The following is a 15,540-nucleotide window of genomic DNA, read 5'->3' on the forward strand; positions in this document are numbered from 1 at the left end:
ACATGTTGGTCTCTTTTGAAACAGATGTCTCGGGCTATTCATCTTCCAGTCCCCTGTCCTGTTCAGCTTGGTACCGTAAGAAATGACTCCTTGGAAGCTCAGCTTCATGAGTATGTCAAGCAAGGGAACTATGTGAAAGTGAAGAAAATTCTTAAGAAAGGTAAGCACCATGTTGAGATGGGAGATGCAATTTGGTCCACGTTTCTGAATAGCATTCGGAGGAGAACCAGGGACATCATAAAACTATGAATGGGTTCTTGGGGAAATCCAGACGTTAAATTTAGAGATTTGATAGTCTCCACCAGTGTACTCATATTGTTCAATAGAAGTCATAAATCCCTGTTTGGATGCTATTTTGTTATTTTGTGCCGGGGAACTCAGGGTCTTCCAACTGCTAGGCTCCTAATCTACCCACCTTTGATTTTGCCTGATTCCCTTTACTCCGTCAAATCTGCTCCATCCATTGAGTCCCCTGTGGCCTGCAGTTGACTGAGAAGCTCAGCTTTCACTGTGCTGCCCTGTATTGTTCTTTATTTCCACTCAGTGCTTTTGTTTCCAGGGTTTTCTTGCTGGAGGCTACTGGCAGCTCAGCCTACAGGATAGACAGAAATAGCAAACATAGCTCAGGCAATCTTCAGAAGAACAAATAAGGCCGGGCGCTGTGGCTCATGCCTGTAATCCTAGCACTCTGGGAGGCCGAGGCGGGTGGATCGCTCAAGGTCAGGAGTTCGAGACCAGCCTGAGCAAGAGCGAGACCCCCGTCTCTACTAAAAATAGAAAGAAATGATCTGGACAACTAAAAATATATATAGAAAAAATGAGCCGGGCGTGGTGGCGCATGCCTGTAGTCCCAGCTACTCGGGAGGCTGAGGCAGTAGGATCGCTTAAGCCCAGGAGTTTGAGGTTGCTGTGAGCTAGGCTGATGCCACGGCACTCACTCTATCCAGGGCAACAAAGCAACACTCTGTCTCAAATAAAAAAAAAAAAAAAAAAAAAAGAAGAACAAATAAAACAAAACCCATATACAAACAAAACCTCTCCTAGTGTCTGGCTCCTTTCAGTGTGACCAGAAGTCCTGCTGGATCCTCCCCTTTCCTTTTTTAAAGGCAAGGCTTATGAAGCTTCTCTTTCCTGGTTTGTGGAACAGTCAGGGTGACCTGGTTTCTCTCCAGTGTTTCTCCACTTGCTTCAGCAGCTTCCCGAAGACTTCTAGAAGGGTAACCTCTTCTAGGATCCAGCTATCCCACAGAATAGGTCCCTTAAAAAGTTCTCAAACTTTTCCATGCATCACCCCTAGGGTGTGTAGGTGAAATATCTCACTGTGAGCTCAATAACTGATGTGAAAGATCCTGGGGTTTTTTTCTGTCAAAATTTTGCATTTTATTCCATGATATATCCATGTGTGTTTTAACATAAACATTGATGTTCAATATAAGTACGCTGTGACTTCTAGTGACTGTCTGTCTATTCATACCCTCCAGTGTGAGAGGCAGAGTTTTATGACATTTGTTATCTCCTAGGCATCTCCTGAACATTCTACATCTTTAAATTCTTGATGTTCAACTAGAGTGAGGGATGGGGTTAACAGCTGTAACTGGATATGGAACAGGACTTCGTCTATGTCTGGAAATTCCATCTAAAGCCACAGAATGGAGAATAAGAGGTGATAAGATCCCCCACAGTCTAATTCAGGGCTTCTTAGAACATGGTCCTTGGCCAGGCGCGGTAGCTCACGCCTTTAATCCTAGCACTCTGGGAGGCCGAGGCGGGAGGATCACTCGAGGTCAGGAGTTCGAGACCAGCCTGAGCAAGAGGGAGACCCCGTCTCTACTAAAAAAACAGAAAGAAATTATATGGACAGGTAAAAATATATATAGAAAAATTAGCCGGGTATGGTGGCACATGCCTGTAGTCCCAGCTACTTGGGAGGCTGAGGCAGAAGAGTTGCTTAAGCCCAGGAGTTTGAGGTTGCTGTGAGCTAGGCTGATGCCATGGCACTCTAGCCTGGACAAAAGAGCGAGACTCTGTCTCAAAAAAAAAAAAAAAAAAAAAGAACATGGTCCTTGGACCTTCAACCCCCACCACTTACTTTGGGGCTATCTCAGAGAAGGCAGTGGGGTGAGGGTGGAGGTTTCAGTGGAAAGGATTCTTTAAAAGGTTTTCAGGCTGGGTGCAGGGTAGCTCATGCCTATAATCTCAGCACGTTGGGAGGCCAAGGCAGGAAGATCACTTGAGGCCAGGAGTTCAAGACCAGCCTGGCAGTATAGTAAGACCTCATAGCTACAAAAAATAAAAAAGTAAAAAACTTAGCTGGCCGTGGTGGCATGCACCTGTAATCTCAGCTACTCCAGAGGCTGAGGTGGGAAGATCACTTGAGTTGAGGAGTTCAAGGTTACAATGAGAGCTGTCATCACGCCACTGTCCTCCAGCCTGGGTGACAGAGTGAGACCCTGTCTCTAAAAAGATAAATTAGTAAAAAGCATTCACAGGATTAAAATGCTGTGGATTTTTCCCTCCTTCCCAGCCTGAAGCCAAGAACATGTCCCTTCAGGCAAACCTTATAGAATTGTGGTGCTTCTAAGCAGGAGAGATGAGAACCTGTGTCCCAGCCTGCTGAACAGTCAAAATATGTCAGCCTACTCTAACTGCTACCAAGGTGACAGGCAGAGAACCTGGAATGTTACCTGGACGTTAGGGGTCAGGATGACTGCCATCTGCCTTCTACTTGGAACAGTACTTGATGGCTGGGTGGGCATAGGAGACTAGCAGTTGGATTAGCCACACTTCTAGCAGTTAGTGGGACAAGTAGACTCCACAGAGGGTAGCTGAGCCATCTAAGGGGCTCCTACCTATGAAGGAAGGAAGAATCCCAACAGAGAGGCTGGAGGACAAGAGCTGAGGGGTAAGCAAGAAGTCAGCAGAAGAGGGCACACACCTGCATCAGGGTGCTATGCAGTGCCCTGGAGGTACATGACTGATCCACTAGTAACTTCCACAAACGAGCAGCAATTACCATGAAGCCAAAAGCCACAGTTCAGTATGAAGGTCATTGCCCCTTTTTGTCTCATTTCTTCTCCTTGCCTCAGCTCTGGAGTTGCCACAAATAGCCTTGAGATCAGAGGAAGAATGGAGGAGCAAGGAAGAGAGTTAGCAGAGCATTGTAGGTCCTGACATGTGAAGGAGGGGAGAAATTGGAATTGATGAAAGATTGAGGTTTTGATTTCATTAGGACTGCGCAATTAAAGTGACTGAAAAACAGTGGAATCTGCCTGAGACGCCTACCAAGGAGAGGAGAAGGAGGAGCTCAGCAGCAGAGTGTAAGAGCACACTGCTGAGGATAAAGCTGTTCCTGATGGTGTCCCATTCAGTTCAGCCCATTCAGAAAACCAGTTATCACAGGGTATACAAATTTTAGAGTCCAAAAGATGAGTTCCAGAACCTCAAACCAGACTTTATTTTTTTTATTTTCTTTTTTTAAAAGTATGGAATGCTTCACGAATTTGCATGTCATCTTTGCACAAGGGCCATGCCAATCTCTGTATCATTCCAATTTTAGTATATGTGCTGTTGAAGTGAGCACTAGACTTTATTTATTTTTATTACAGGTATATTAATTGAGTTCTAGGGTTAGAGCAGCCAAAGAAAGAGGTATGACCCTGCCCTTCTGGATTGTAATTCAGCAAAGAAAACAGAAATGAGTTAGTAGCTGAAATACTGAGTGTTAGGCCTGCCCAGGGTGGGAACCTGGAAAGTATGTATAGGACGGAATGCAGTTAATGGAAAACTTAGATAGTGGTCATAAGACGTGTGAAACAATAGCCTCAGGAGTCTGGAGAGTCCACAGGTTGTAAATCTAACTCTGACCACAGACAGTTGGGGTGATGCTGGCAAGTACCGGTTACTGTTCAGAAAAAAATTCACCCTCCTGAAACTTCCATCCAAACCTCCTATAAAACCCAAGGCTCTCTGCTTCCTGGTGTGGATGCTCTTGTTAGCCTCCACCCATCTGCACCCAGATGTTCAAATAAACAGCATTTTACTACACTTTGGGCTTTCAGTGTGTCCCTCTGGGCTCTGACCTAACACTGAGAAGGGTAGGAAGTCAAGTGAGCACACCAGATTCATCTTAGCTTCCTTGTCTGGGGGTAACCAAGGGAAACTTCTGAGAGGAACTGGTATTTAGGCCAAGACCTTAAGCAGGAAAAGGAGTTGATCAAGCCAGATACAGTGGCACACACCTGTAGTCCCAGCTACTTGGGAGGCTGAGGTGAGAGGATCGCTTAAATCCAGTAGTTCAGGTCCAGGCTGGGCAACATCTGAGACTCCATCTCTATAAAAAAAAGAAGAAAAAGAAAAGGAGTTGACCAGGAAAAAGTCTGGCCTAAAGATGGGGAGGTGCTAGGAAAGGGCATGGAGGACTTGAGGAAGAAAGCAATGGGGTATAGAGAGTGGTGTGAAGTGAAGCTGGTGAGAGAAACTGGGGCTAACCCAGGCAGAGCCTCATGGGCTGTTTGTTGGAAGGGTTTTGGTTGTATTTAAAGCTACCATTTTAGTATATTGTTTTTTATTTTTCCCCTCTTTTTTGTTTCTCTTTTCTGTCCTACCTTCTTTTCAGTTAATTAAATGTTTTAGAATTCCATTTTTATTTAGCTATTGGCTTTTTAGCTGTACCTCTTTGCATTATTATTATTTTTATATGTGTGTGGTTGCTCTAGTGAGTACAGTACAGTCGATGCTCCAAATCCATGGGTTCTGCATCTTTTGATTCAACCAACTGAAGATTGAAAATATTAGAAAGCACAATAAAAAATAAAAATACGGCCAGGTGCGGTGGCTCACACCTGTAATCCTAGGACTTTGGGAGGCCAAGACAGGAGAATTGCTTGAGGTCAGGAATTTGAGACCAGCCTGAGCAAGAGCAAGACCCCATATCTACGAAGAGTAGAAAAATTATCCAGGTTTGATGGCATGCACCTGTAGTCCCAGCTACTTGGCGGGAGGATCGGTTGAACCCAGGAGTCTGAGACTGCAGTGAGCTATGATGACAGCACTGCACTCTAGCCTGGGCGACAGAGACCCTGTCTCAAAAACAACAACAACAAAAGCCCCACATAATACAACAATGAAAAAAAATACAGAATAACAACTATGTACATAGTGTTTACACTATATTAGGTATTATAAGTAATCTAGAGATGATTTAAAGTATATAAGAAGATGTACATAGGTTGTAAGCCAATACTGTGCCATTTTATATAAGGGACTTGAGCATCCATGGATTTTGGTTGGGGGGTGTTCCTGGAACCAATCCCCTGAGGATACTGAGGGTCAACTGTATATTTCTTTAACTTTTTACAATTTACTTAGAGTTAATAATGTACTGTTTCACATAAAATGTACAACCTTATATGCCCATTTCTTCCCTTAACGTGTCCTCTATGTTATAGATGCCATAAGTATCATATCTACATGAGTTATGAATCCCACAATATACTTTTATAATTTTTGTTTTAAAGAGTCATGGGTTTTTTACACTTACTTACATATTTACCATTTTGGGTGCTCTTTATTTCTTCTTAAAGATTTGTCCCTTCATCCAGAAGAACTTCCTTTAATATTTCTTATACTGCAGATCTACCAGCAACATAATTTCTTAGTTTTCTTTTATCTAAAAATGTCTTTCTCTCACTCTGATTCTTTTTTTTTTTTTTGGAGATCATTCTGTCGCTGAGGCTAGAGTATAGCTCACTGCAACCTCACATTCCTGGGCTCAAGTGATCTTCCTGCTGCAGCCTCCTGAATAGCTGGGACTACCACGGGTGCCACCACTTGCGGCTAATTTTTCTATTTTTTATAGGGACGGGGTCTTGCTCTTGCTTAGGCTGGTTTCAAACTCTTGAGCTCAAGTGATCCTACCACCTCAGCCTTCCAGAGTACTAGGATTACAGGCGTGAGCCGCAGTACCCAGCCTCACTCTGATTCTTGAAGAATATAAAATTGTAGGTTAAATGTATTTTTTTTTTCTTTCACTGTCTTTTGGCCTCTGTAGTTTCTGATTAGAAGTTAACTGTCATTGTTCACCTGTATGTAATGGGTTGTTTTTCTCTGGCTGTCTTGGAGAGTTTCTCTTTTGGTTTTCAGTAGTTTCACTATGATGTGCCCAGGGGTAGTTTTCTTTATATCTATCCTGCCTGGGGTTTGCTGATCTTCTTGAATATGGAAATGAATGTCTTTTACCATTTGGGGGAAACTTTCTGCCATTATTCCTTCAGATACTCTCTTTCTGCTTTATTTTTTCTCTCCTCACTTTCTGGAAATCTACTTTTGCTAAAAGACCTTTACATATTGTCCCACCACCCCCAAAGCTCTGTTCATTTTTTTTCCCATCTTTTTTTTCTCTGTGTTGTTCAGATTGGATAATTTCTGTTGATCTGTTGTCAAGTTCATGACTTTTGCTCTGTCATTAACCTACTGTTAACCTTATTCAATGAAATTTTTATTTCTGATATTTATTTTTCATTTCTAGAATTCTGTTTTATTCTTTTTTTTTTTTTGAGACAGAGTCTCACTCTGTTGCCCAGGTTAGAGTGCCATGGCGTCAGCCTAGCTCACAGCAACCTCAAACTCCTGGGCTCAAGCGATCCTCCTGCCTCAGCCTCCTCAGTAGCTGGGATTACTGGCATGCACTACCATGCCCGGCTAATTTTTCTATATATATTTTTAGCTGTCCATATAATTTTTCTTTTTTTTTTTTTTTTTTTTTTTGAGAGAGAGTCTCGCTCTGTTGCCTGGGCTTGAGTGAGTGCCATGGCATCAGCCTAGCTCACAGCAACCTCAAACTCCTAGGCTTAAGCAATCCTACTGCCTCAGCCTCCCAAGTAGCTGGGACTACAGGCATGCGCCACCATGCCCAGCTAATTTTTTCTATATATATTTTTAGTTGGCCAGATAATTTCTTTCTATTTTAGTAGAGATGGGGTCTCGCTCTTGCTCAGGCAGGTCTCGAACTCCTGACCTCGAGCGATCCACCCGCCTCGGCCTCCCAGAGTGCTAGGATTACAGGCGTGAGCCACCGCACCTGGCCTAGAATTTCTGTTTTATTCTAAAAAGAAACAAATATAGTTTTATTATTCTGCTGATATTTTCTGTTTTTTCATTGATGATGAGCATAGTTTTCTTTACATCTTGAGCATAGTTACTTTAATTCCAAGATCTGGTCATCTTGGAGTTGGTCTTTATTAATTATGTTTTCTGGCCAGGCACAGTGGCTGAGGCCTGTAATCCTAGCACTCTGGGAGGCCAAGGCAGGAGGATCACTTGAGGCCAGGAGTTCAAGACCAGCCTGAGCAATGAACGAGACCTGTCTCCACAAAAAATAGAAAAAATTAGCTGGATGTGGTGGTGTGTGCGTAAATTCCCAGCTACTCAGGAGGCTGAGGCAAGAGGATCACTTGAGCCCAGGAGTTTGAGGTTGCAGTGAGCTATGATGATGCCACTGCACTCTACCCAGGGTGACAGAGCGAGACTTTGTCTCAAAAAAAAAATTGTTTTCTATTGAGTATGGGTCACATATCCTGTTTATTTGCATGTTGAATAATTTTGGATTATATCCTGAACATTGTAAATGGTATGTTGTAGGGACTTTGGATTCTGTTATGTTCCTCTGAAGAGGATGTGTGTGTGTGTGTGTGTGTGTGTGTGTGTGTGTGTGTGTGTGTTTCTGTGTATATTTTTTAAAATCAATCAATTATTTAGTAGGTAGTTAACTTAGCTGAACTCAAATTGCAAACTCTGGCTCTCCTGCAGTAGGCAACAACTCTAATGTCAATGCAATTCCTTAGGTTTCAGTTGTGCTACATGGAGCCAGCCCTGTGGTTGTGTGAAGGGCCAGCCAGAGATTTGGGCAGAGTTTATATGCAGAATTGGGGGCTTCTCCACTATAACTCTTTTTTCTGGGATTTTTTTCCCTTGCTTTTCAGCTACTACAGTGGCTCTGAACTCTGACGTCTAGTTCTTCACTCCAGTAAAGCTGTGTTTTCTGTCCTAGTTTTAGCCACATCCTCAGGCTAAAAGCTATAAAAAAAAGAAAACCAGGGCCATTTCTTTCTTTCAAGTCTCTCATATCAGCCTGATTGTTGTTGCTCTCCAGTGTCTTCACATAGTTTTGTACACTTTGTCCAGAGTTTCTAGTTGTTATTTGTATAAAAGTTAGTCTGACAGGTGGTAACTGGCCATTACTGGAAACAGAACTCTGTATTTTGGTCTGTATTCCCAAAACAGTAGAAGCCCTTTAACAGGTGTGAATAGTGTTGCAGTTTCTAAATTGTTGCTCTGTCTTGCAGTGTTTTTCCCCCGACACCAATTCTCTCATTCTTTGACTCCAACTGGGTGCCCAACAATTCAATTAGATTATGACATTAACTTCTGGAGTTAGCATCAGACCCCACAAGGGCTCAGTCTCACAAGACTGCTCCCATTTCAGATGCCAGCTACAAATGGAGTGTCCAGGCTACCCACATTTCTGCCTGGCCAACTACAAATTCCTGAGTTCCCATGACCCCAGGTTAGATAATTCACTACAGTGACTTACAGAACTTAGGAAAACGCTTTACTTACTATCATCAGTTTGTTACAAAGAATACAACTCGGGCACAGCCAAATGGAAGAAGTGGATAGGGCTAGGTATGGGTGTGTGTGCAGGGCCTTCCATTCCCTCTCAAGGCATGCCACCTTCCCAGCTCTTCAATGTGTTCACCAACTTAGAAGCTCTCCAAACCCCATCGGTGAAATGTTTTTATGTAGGTCTCAGGTCTCTTTATATAGGCATGATTGATTATATCATTGGCCATTGGTGATTGAACTCAATCTCCAGCCTCTCTCTTCTCCCTGGAGGTCAATGGTAGGAGGTGGGTGCTGAAAGTTCCAACCCTCTAATCATGGCTTGGTCTTTTTGATGACCACCCCCTCTTATAAGAAATATAAATATTTCTGGAATGTAGGCTGGAGTGCAGTGGCTCTCTCCAACCTCAAACTCCAGGGCTCAAGAGATCCTCCAATTTCAGCCTCCTGAGTAACTGGGAGTACAGGCACATGCCACTACACCCAGCTAATTTTTAAAACTTTTATATGTAAAGATGAGGTCTTGCTATGTTGCAAAGGCTGGTCTTGAACACTTGGGCTCAAGCAATCCTCGTGGCCAGCCAGGGTGGCTCACGCCTGTAATCCTAGCACTCTGGGGGGCTGAGGCAGGAGGCTTCAGGTCAGGAGTTCAAGACCAGCCTGAGCAAGAGTGAGACCCCATCTCTACTAAAAATAGAAAAAATTAGCCAGGTATGCTGGTGTGTGCCTGTAGTCCCAGCTACTCCATAGGCTGAAGCAGGAGGTTTGCTTGAGCCCAGGAGTTTGAGGTTGTTGAGAGCTATGCTGACGCCAGGGCAGGCACTCACTCTAGCCTAGGCAACAGAGTGAGACTCTTGTCTCGAAAAAAAAAAATAATAATAAAAATAACAATCATCCTGTCTCTGCCTCTCAAAGTGCTGGGATTATAACACCCAGCCAATGTTTCTTTTATCAAAGGTGTGACTACATTTACATTTCTAAATGGTTGGTCTGGCTGCAGGACGCTATGAGGTATGTGAGGGGAGGAAGAAAAAGTAGGATGACTGACATATTTTTTTTGATACAGAGTTTACTGTGTTGCCCAGGTTGAACTCGAACACCTGGGCTCAAGCAATCCTCCTGTGCAGCTGGGACTACAGGCCTGTACCCCCCTCACCCAGCTAGGTTTTTTTGTTGTTTGTTTTTTTGGTGTTTTTTTTTTTTTTTAGCTACTGGGTTGAAAGTGGTATTATTGCTTCGAAGAGGAATAAGTTTGACAAGAAGCTGTTGGAAGTCAGTTTGGGCAGGCTGAGTTTGAGGTACCTGTGATTCAGCCAAGCACAATATTAGATAGAAGCCGAATATCTGAGCCAGCAGCTCAGAAGAGAGGTATCAGGACTGCCCGAACAAATTTGAAACTAAGGATGGGCAAGATGAGAGTGCCAGGAGCCCTGCTGACAAGGACCTTACTTCCTTACAGACAGACCAGACTTATTGGGGGAGGAGTGGAGTAAGAGGGAGAGGAAAACCCAACAGTCAGGGGTTCCCAACAGTCAAATCAGTAGTCAGGCTGAGGGAGGGAACAATACATTTGTTGATTCATCATTCATTCATTTAGTCAGCATTAACTGGGCACTTACTGTGCCAGGCAAGGGGCTGGAGATACAGAGATAAATATGACATGTTCGTACTTTTAAAGAGCTCACAGTTTAGTAGGAGGAAGTAAATGTATTTGCAACAGAGTGAGCTGTGTAGAGGCACATACAAAGATAATAAGGGACACAAAACACATAGTGGTCAGTGTTACCAGGGGAGGTCAAGGAAGGCTTCCATAGGAGTTGACATGAGGTAAGTCTTAGAATGCAAGAGTGATGGTTACACCCATGTGAAGTTGGAGAATTTGCTCATAGAAGGCCAGGGATGGCATGGATGGTGAAGGGTTTCCACAAAGGTTGGAGGAATGGAGAATGGAAAAGTCTTAGATATGGAAGGGCCTAGACCAGAGATAGTGCTCTTGGATGAAAGTGACTGAAAGGCACTTTATAACTTCAAGATGTAAGGAACTGCTCTGGAACCAGGAGATATATCTCAGACCCGACCAGATTGCCCCAACACTCTTCTTTTTCTGAAGAAATTAAATGCAGAGCATTTGGGTGTCTCTAAAGAGGGCTGTCTATAAGGAGATTCTATTTGGAGAGGTGCTTGATGAGAAGACTAAGCGTCCTTACAAGCTGATGGTCTTATTAGACTTGCTACTATGATGTAATAAAAAGCGTGGTTTGCATGTGGCAAAGGCCTGTAATCCCAGCTACTTGGGAGGCTGAGACTGGGGAATCACTTGATCCTAGAAGTTGGAGGCCAGCCTGGGCAACATAGTGAGACCCTGTCTCTAATAAAAAAAAAAAAAGAAGAAGAAAATGTAGTTGATTCAGAATGTGGCGCCATGTGAATGTCCAGGGGCACTGTGTGTGTTTCCTGGCATGAAGTTTGCAGCAGGAAATTAAATAACTAAAACAGTTACACACTATCATATATGAAGTACTGGGACTAACTTTTGCTAAAAGTAAATGGGTAGGCTTTCTCTGGGGTTTAGAAGCCAGGAAGATGAATCATTCAGACTGAACTTTGAAGGATGATGTATTTAGTGCTTTATTAGAGAAATGGATTTGATTGGAAACTAGACTGTTAATGAATCTACAAGGGAAGTTCACTGTTGCTCACCACACGAAAGCCAATTACTGAGACAATGAGGATTATCGAGGAAGAAAGGATTTATTTCAGGAGATGCATCTACTGGGAGGTGGAAGGTATGGACTGCCTCAAATCTGCCTCCCCGACCAACAGGGTCAGGGTTTTTTTCTAGAGGTGAAATGAATAATGCATGAGGGGAGTGAGCATCATTACCTGTAGGGTGGAGTGCAGGGCACACAAGTGCAGTGAGAAATCATGCTAGTACATACATCCCACGATCAGAAAAGGGTGGATAAGTTCTTCCCAGGCCAGGGATTTTAGTATTATAATGAGTTAGGGGTTATTATTAGTCATTCTTTCAGCCTTGTGTGCAGGCTCAGTGGGTCCTTGGGCACAATCTGTGGTGGGGTATCATTTGTCTTTGGACAAACAGGTGGGGAAAGACTCTGTAGTTATCTCGTGGCTGTAAGGAGGTTCCACCATTTCTGGGAAAGAAACTCAAAGGAATGTATTAGTACAACAAAGCTATAAATGTTTGGTTCTTAAGTCTTACTGAGAGCTCTCTATTTTCTGTCTACTTCGAAATGGCAGTCGCTAAGCTACCAGTGTTGAGATAAAACTCACTGTGAAGGCCACTTAGAGCAGCCGGACCTGGTCACTATGTGAACACTGAAAACTCATTTGAAATATGAGGGAACTAAAAACACTATTTAAAAAAAAGGAAAAAGAACCGCTTTCTTGCTTATGGAGCTAGTTACAAGACCTTCTGAAGAAGACCACTTTGGCTTACCAAAAGAACAGGGACTTGATTTAGTGCCAGACAGACTTGAGTTCCGACTGTGGTTCCCTTAACTGTATGACAGATGCTGTAGGCAGCATCTATAAGTTAGGGGAAATAATCAACTATTCTAAAGATTCTTAGTTGTTGAGAGGATGGAATGAGATAGTATATTAAAACACTTAACCATCGAGTAGACATTCAGTAAACCATCGTGGTTATGATTATTATTATATGGTGTTAAGAGGTCTACACTATTTCTCTTGGTCTCTGTCTCTTTCATCTCTCCCTCCTGTCTCTTTCAAGGAAAAGGAAACCTGGTTTCTCCAAGTCAGCTTTTTTTAATTTTATTTTTTGAATGAAGGGAGTCTTGCCCTGTCGCCCCCGCGCAGGCTGGAGTGCAGTGGCGCGATCATCATCAGCTCACTTCTTTAGCAGGCAGGAGGCCATCCACGCTGACGCGCGTGTAGCACGAATAACTTTTCCTTTGCGGATCCTAGGTGGCGCCTGATGTTGGGAAAGTAATCGCATCTCGGTAGGGGTTAGGAGAGAGTCAGACGCGCGCAGAGAATTCAGCGTGTGATTGGTTGCTAGGACGCCGTATGTTAATGAGACGTCTTGCTGCCTTAAAGAGTTTCTGGAAATTTACAAGTGAAAATAGGGTTGTGAACGTTGACATTTGACCAAATTGTTACGAGATATAAAAAGTATCTGAAAAAGGCAAATGACTTGCGAAGAAAAATTTCTCCATCACCTTAAAGTGTGCGGCCGCCATAGACGCCCCAGAGGCCGCAAATTGGAAGTTAAGACTATACTTTCAGGGATCATTTCTATAGTCCGTTACTAGAGAAGTTTCTTTGAACATGTAGAGCACCGAAAACCACGAGGAGGAGGCGTAGCGTTCTCTCCTGAGCGTGAAACCGGCTCTTGGTGTTGCTTTGCTGCAACTGCCATTTGCCATTGATGATCGTTCTTCTCTTCTTTCTTGGGGGAGTGAGAGGGAGAGAACGCAGTCTGAGTGGTTTTCATCATGAATGGTGTCTCTTTAGTAGAAGGTGAGGGTGTTATTTGTGTTGTGTTGAGGTTTTTGTGTCTTATTTTTTTTATTTTGGAGTTTTTGTTTTCAGATTGGGGTTGTCTGGCTAGTTTGCCGTCATTAGTTCATTTTATATTTTTGACTTCTTTTTGTCTAACTTATTTCTGTTCTTAATGAGACGGTCTCACTCTATGCACCTGAGTGCGTGCAGTGGGGTCGTTGTAGTTCTCTGCACTCTCAAATTTCCCGGTTAAAAGGATTCTCCTATCTCTACTAAACTTGTAGCTGGGTGGGATAACAGGCATGTAAGATGCCCAATTTTTCTACTTTTAGTAGAGACGGGGTCTCCTCCGTTTTGCTCAGGCTGTTGTCAGACTCCTGAGCTCTAGTAATTTTCTCATTTTGGGCTCCTAAAGCGCTGAAATCACAGGTGAGAGCCGCTGTGTCCGGCTTGGTAACTCTTTAAGTTCTCTTGTTTTCGGGAGAGTTTTTTTGCATTTTTGGTTGTTTATTTTTTGCGGGTTTTTTTTTTTTTTTTTGCTTTACTTTTCTGGGATACTTACTTGCTTGAGTAATTTACCATTAGCTCTTTACGTTCCCTTGTTTTGGGTCATAAATATCTCAGTTCACAAGAGGTTTCTTCTTAGTGATTGTTAATTTTTTGGGACATTCCGTTCCTGATTTTGGAACAAAATTCAGTGTCTCCTGGAGATACTATGATTTCTAGTTATTTTCTTGTATGTCTCTTTCTGGGTTTTTTTGTTTGTTTGTTTGTTGGGTTTTTTTTTCCAGTTTCAAAATTTTTGCTCTCACTGAGGGCTTTTCTCAAGTATGTGGTAATCCTGGGTTGTCTATAAAAGGCCACAAAGAAGCTGATTGGAAGAAGCTGATAGGAAGCTTTGTGGGCTTGGGTGGGACATTTCCCCTTCTGGGAATGCCTGGGTGGGGAGGGTAACTTTTTATTCCCCCTGAGGCTTCTCATTTCTTTCTGAGAAAATTCTCATGCTCTCTGCCTAGGGAATAGATGGTTAATTATTTGAGACCTGTTGTCAGCCCGGTATTTTCCAATGTTTAGAGTCAGTGAAAGATCTCAGTCCTGCCATAACTACCATCCATATTCCTGCACAAGTATGGTTAGTAAATCAGTCCTTGGTACACAAGGCATATCACCCTTGAGTCCTTTTTTTTTTTTTTTTTCTAGTGGATTACCAAAGCACTACCTACCTCATTCCTGTTCTGAGCAAAATATCCCTGAAAGGACAGGTTTAAACTTTTAATGTATTTTTAAACTATTAATAGTATTGACACGTTATTATGAAATAAAATCTAGAGTTTACATTAGAGTTCACTCTGTGTATATAGTTCCATGGGTTTTGATGAATGTATAATATGTATCTATCATTATAGTATCTTACAGAATTGTTTCAGTACCCTAAAATGTCCCTTATGTTTCTCCTATTCCTCTCTCTCTTCAAACCCCTAGCCATCTCCAGCAACTGAATGATACAAAAAAATTAAACAGGCAAAAAACCCCTGCTGCCACTGACCTTTTTACTATTTCTATAGTTTTGCCTTTTCCAAAAATGTCATGTAGTTGAAATCATACTGTATGTAGCCTTTTGAGATTGGCTTCTTTCACTTAGCAAAATGCATTTGAGTTTTCTCCATGACATTAGCTTGATAACTCATTTCTTTTTATTGCTGAATAATATTCCATTGTTTGGATTTACTACAGTTTGTTTATCCATTCACCTATTAAAGGGCATCTTGGTTGTTCCCAGCTTTTGGCAGTTATGAATAAAGCTGCTATAAACACCTGTTTGCAGGTTTTTGTGTGAACACAGGTTTTAAACTAATTTTAAGTAAATACCAAGGAACACAATTGCTGGATTGTATGGTAAGACAATGTTTAGTTTTTTAAGAAACTGCCAAACTGTCTTTCAAAGTGTACCATTTTACAGTCCCAGGAGCAATGCTTGAGAGTTCTTATTGCTTCACATCCTGACTAGCACTTGTTGTCAAGGATTGATGTTTTGTATTATCCATTTGGATGTTATGTTTTGGATTATCCATTCTAATAGGTGTGTAGTGGTATCTCATTGTTTTGTTAATGTTTTTCAAATATATTAAAATAATGATTTAAATACCATTAATATTTAAATAAAAATTTAACGATATTAAAATAAAGTATGAGCTGGTGCAGTGGCTCATACCTATAATCCCAGCACTTTGGGAGGCCAAGGCTGGAGGATAGCTTTGGCCAGGAGTTGGAAACCAGCTTGGGCAACACAGGGAGACCTGGTCTCTACAAAATAATAATAAATAAGCCGGGCACGGTGGCTCTTGGCTGTAATCCTAGGACTCTGGGAGGCCGAAGCAGGCAGATTCTGCGCTCAGGAGTTCGAGACCAGCCTGAGCAAGAGCGAGATTCCATCTC

The 15,540-nt window shown here is 42.5% G+C and overlaps 1 protein-coding gene and 2 non-coding genes across 3 annotated transcripts in view; 2 read left to right on the plus strand and 1 right to left on the minus strand.

Moving 5' to 3' along the window:
* Window positions 1-15,540, plus strand: part of TEX14 (testis expressed 14, intercellular bridge forming factor) — a 96,231-nt gene that overhangs the window by 10,379 nt on the left and 70,312 nt on the right. Inside the window, exon 2 of the mRNA XM_045525651.1 lies at window positions 25-160. Coding sequence (XP_045381607.1) covers window positions 25-160 — 136 coding nt within the window. The remainder of the gene's footprint in view (window positions 1-24; window positions 161-15,540) is intronic.
* Window positions 3,477-3,580, minus strand: LOC123621345. The gene has a single exon (XR_006729081.1). It is a non-coding gene; the product is annotated as a U6 spliceosomal RNA (small nuclear RNA).
* On the plus strand, window positions 12,873-13,090 carry LOC123621294. The gene has a single exon (XR_006729036.1). It is a non-coding gene; the product is annotated as a small nucleolar RNA U3 (small nucleolar RNA).

This window comes from Lemur catta, chromosome 15 (genome assembly GCF_020740605.2).
Source record: "Lemur catta isolate mLemCat1 chromosome 15, mLemCat1.pri, whole genome shotgun sequence".
Classification (NCBI taxonomy): Eukaryota; Metazoa; Chordata; class Mammalia; order Primates; family Lemuridae; genus Lemur; species Lemur catta.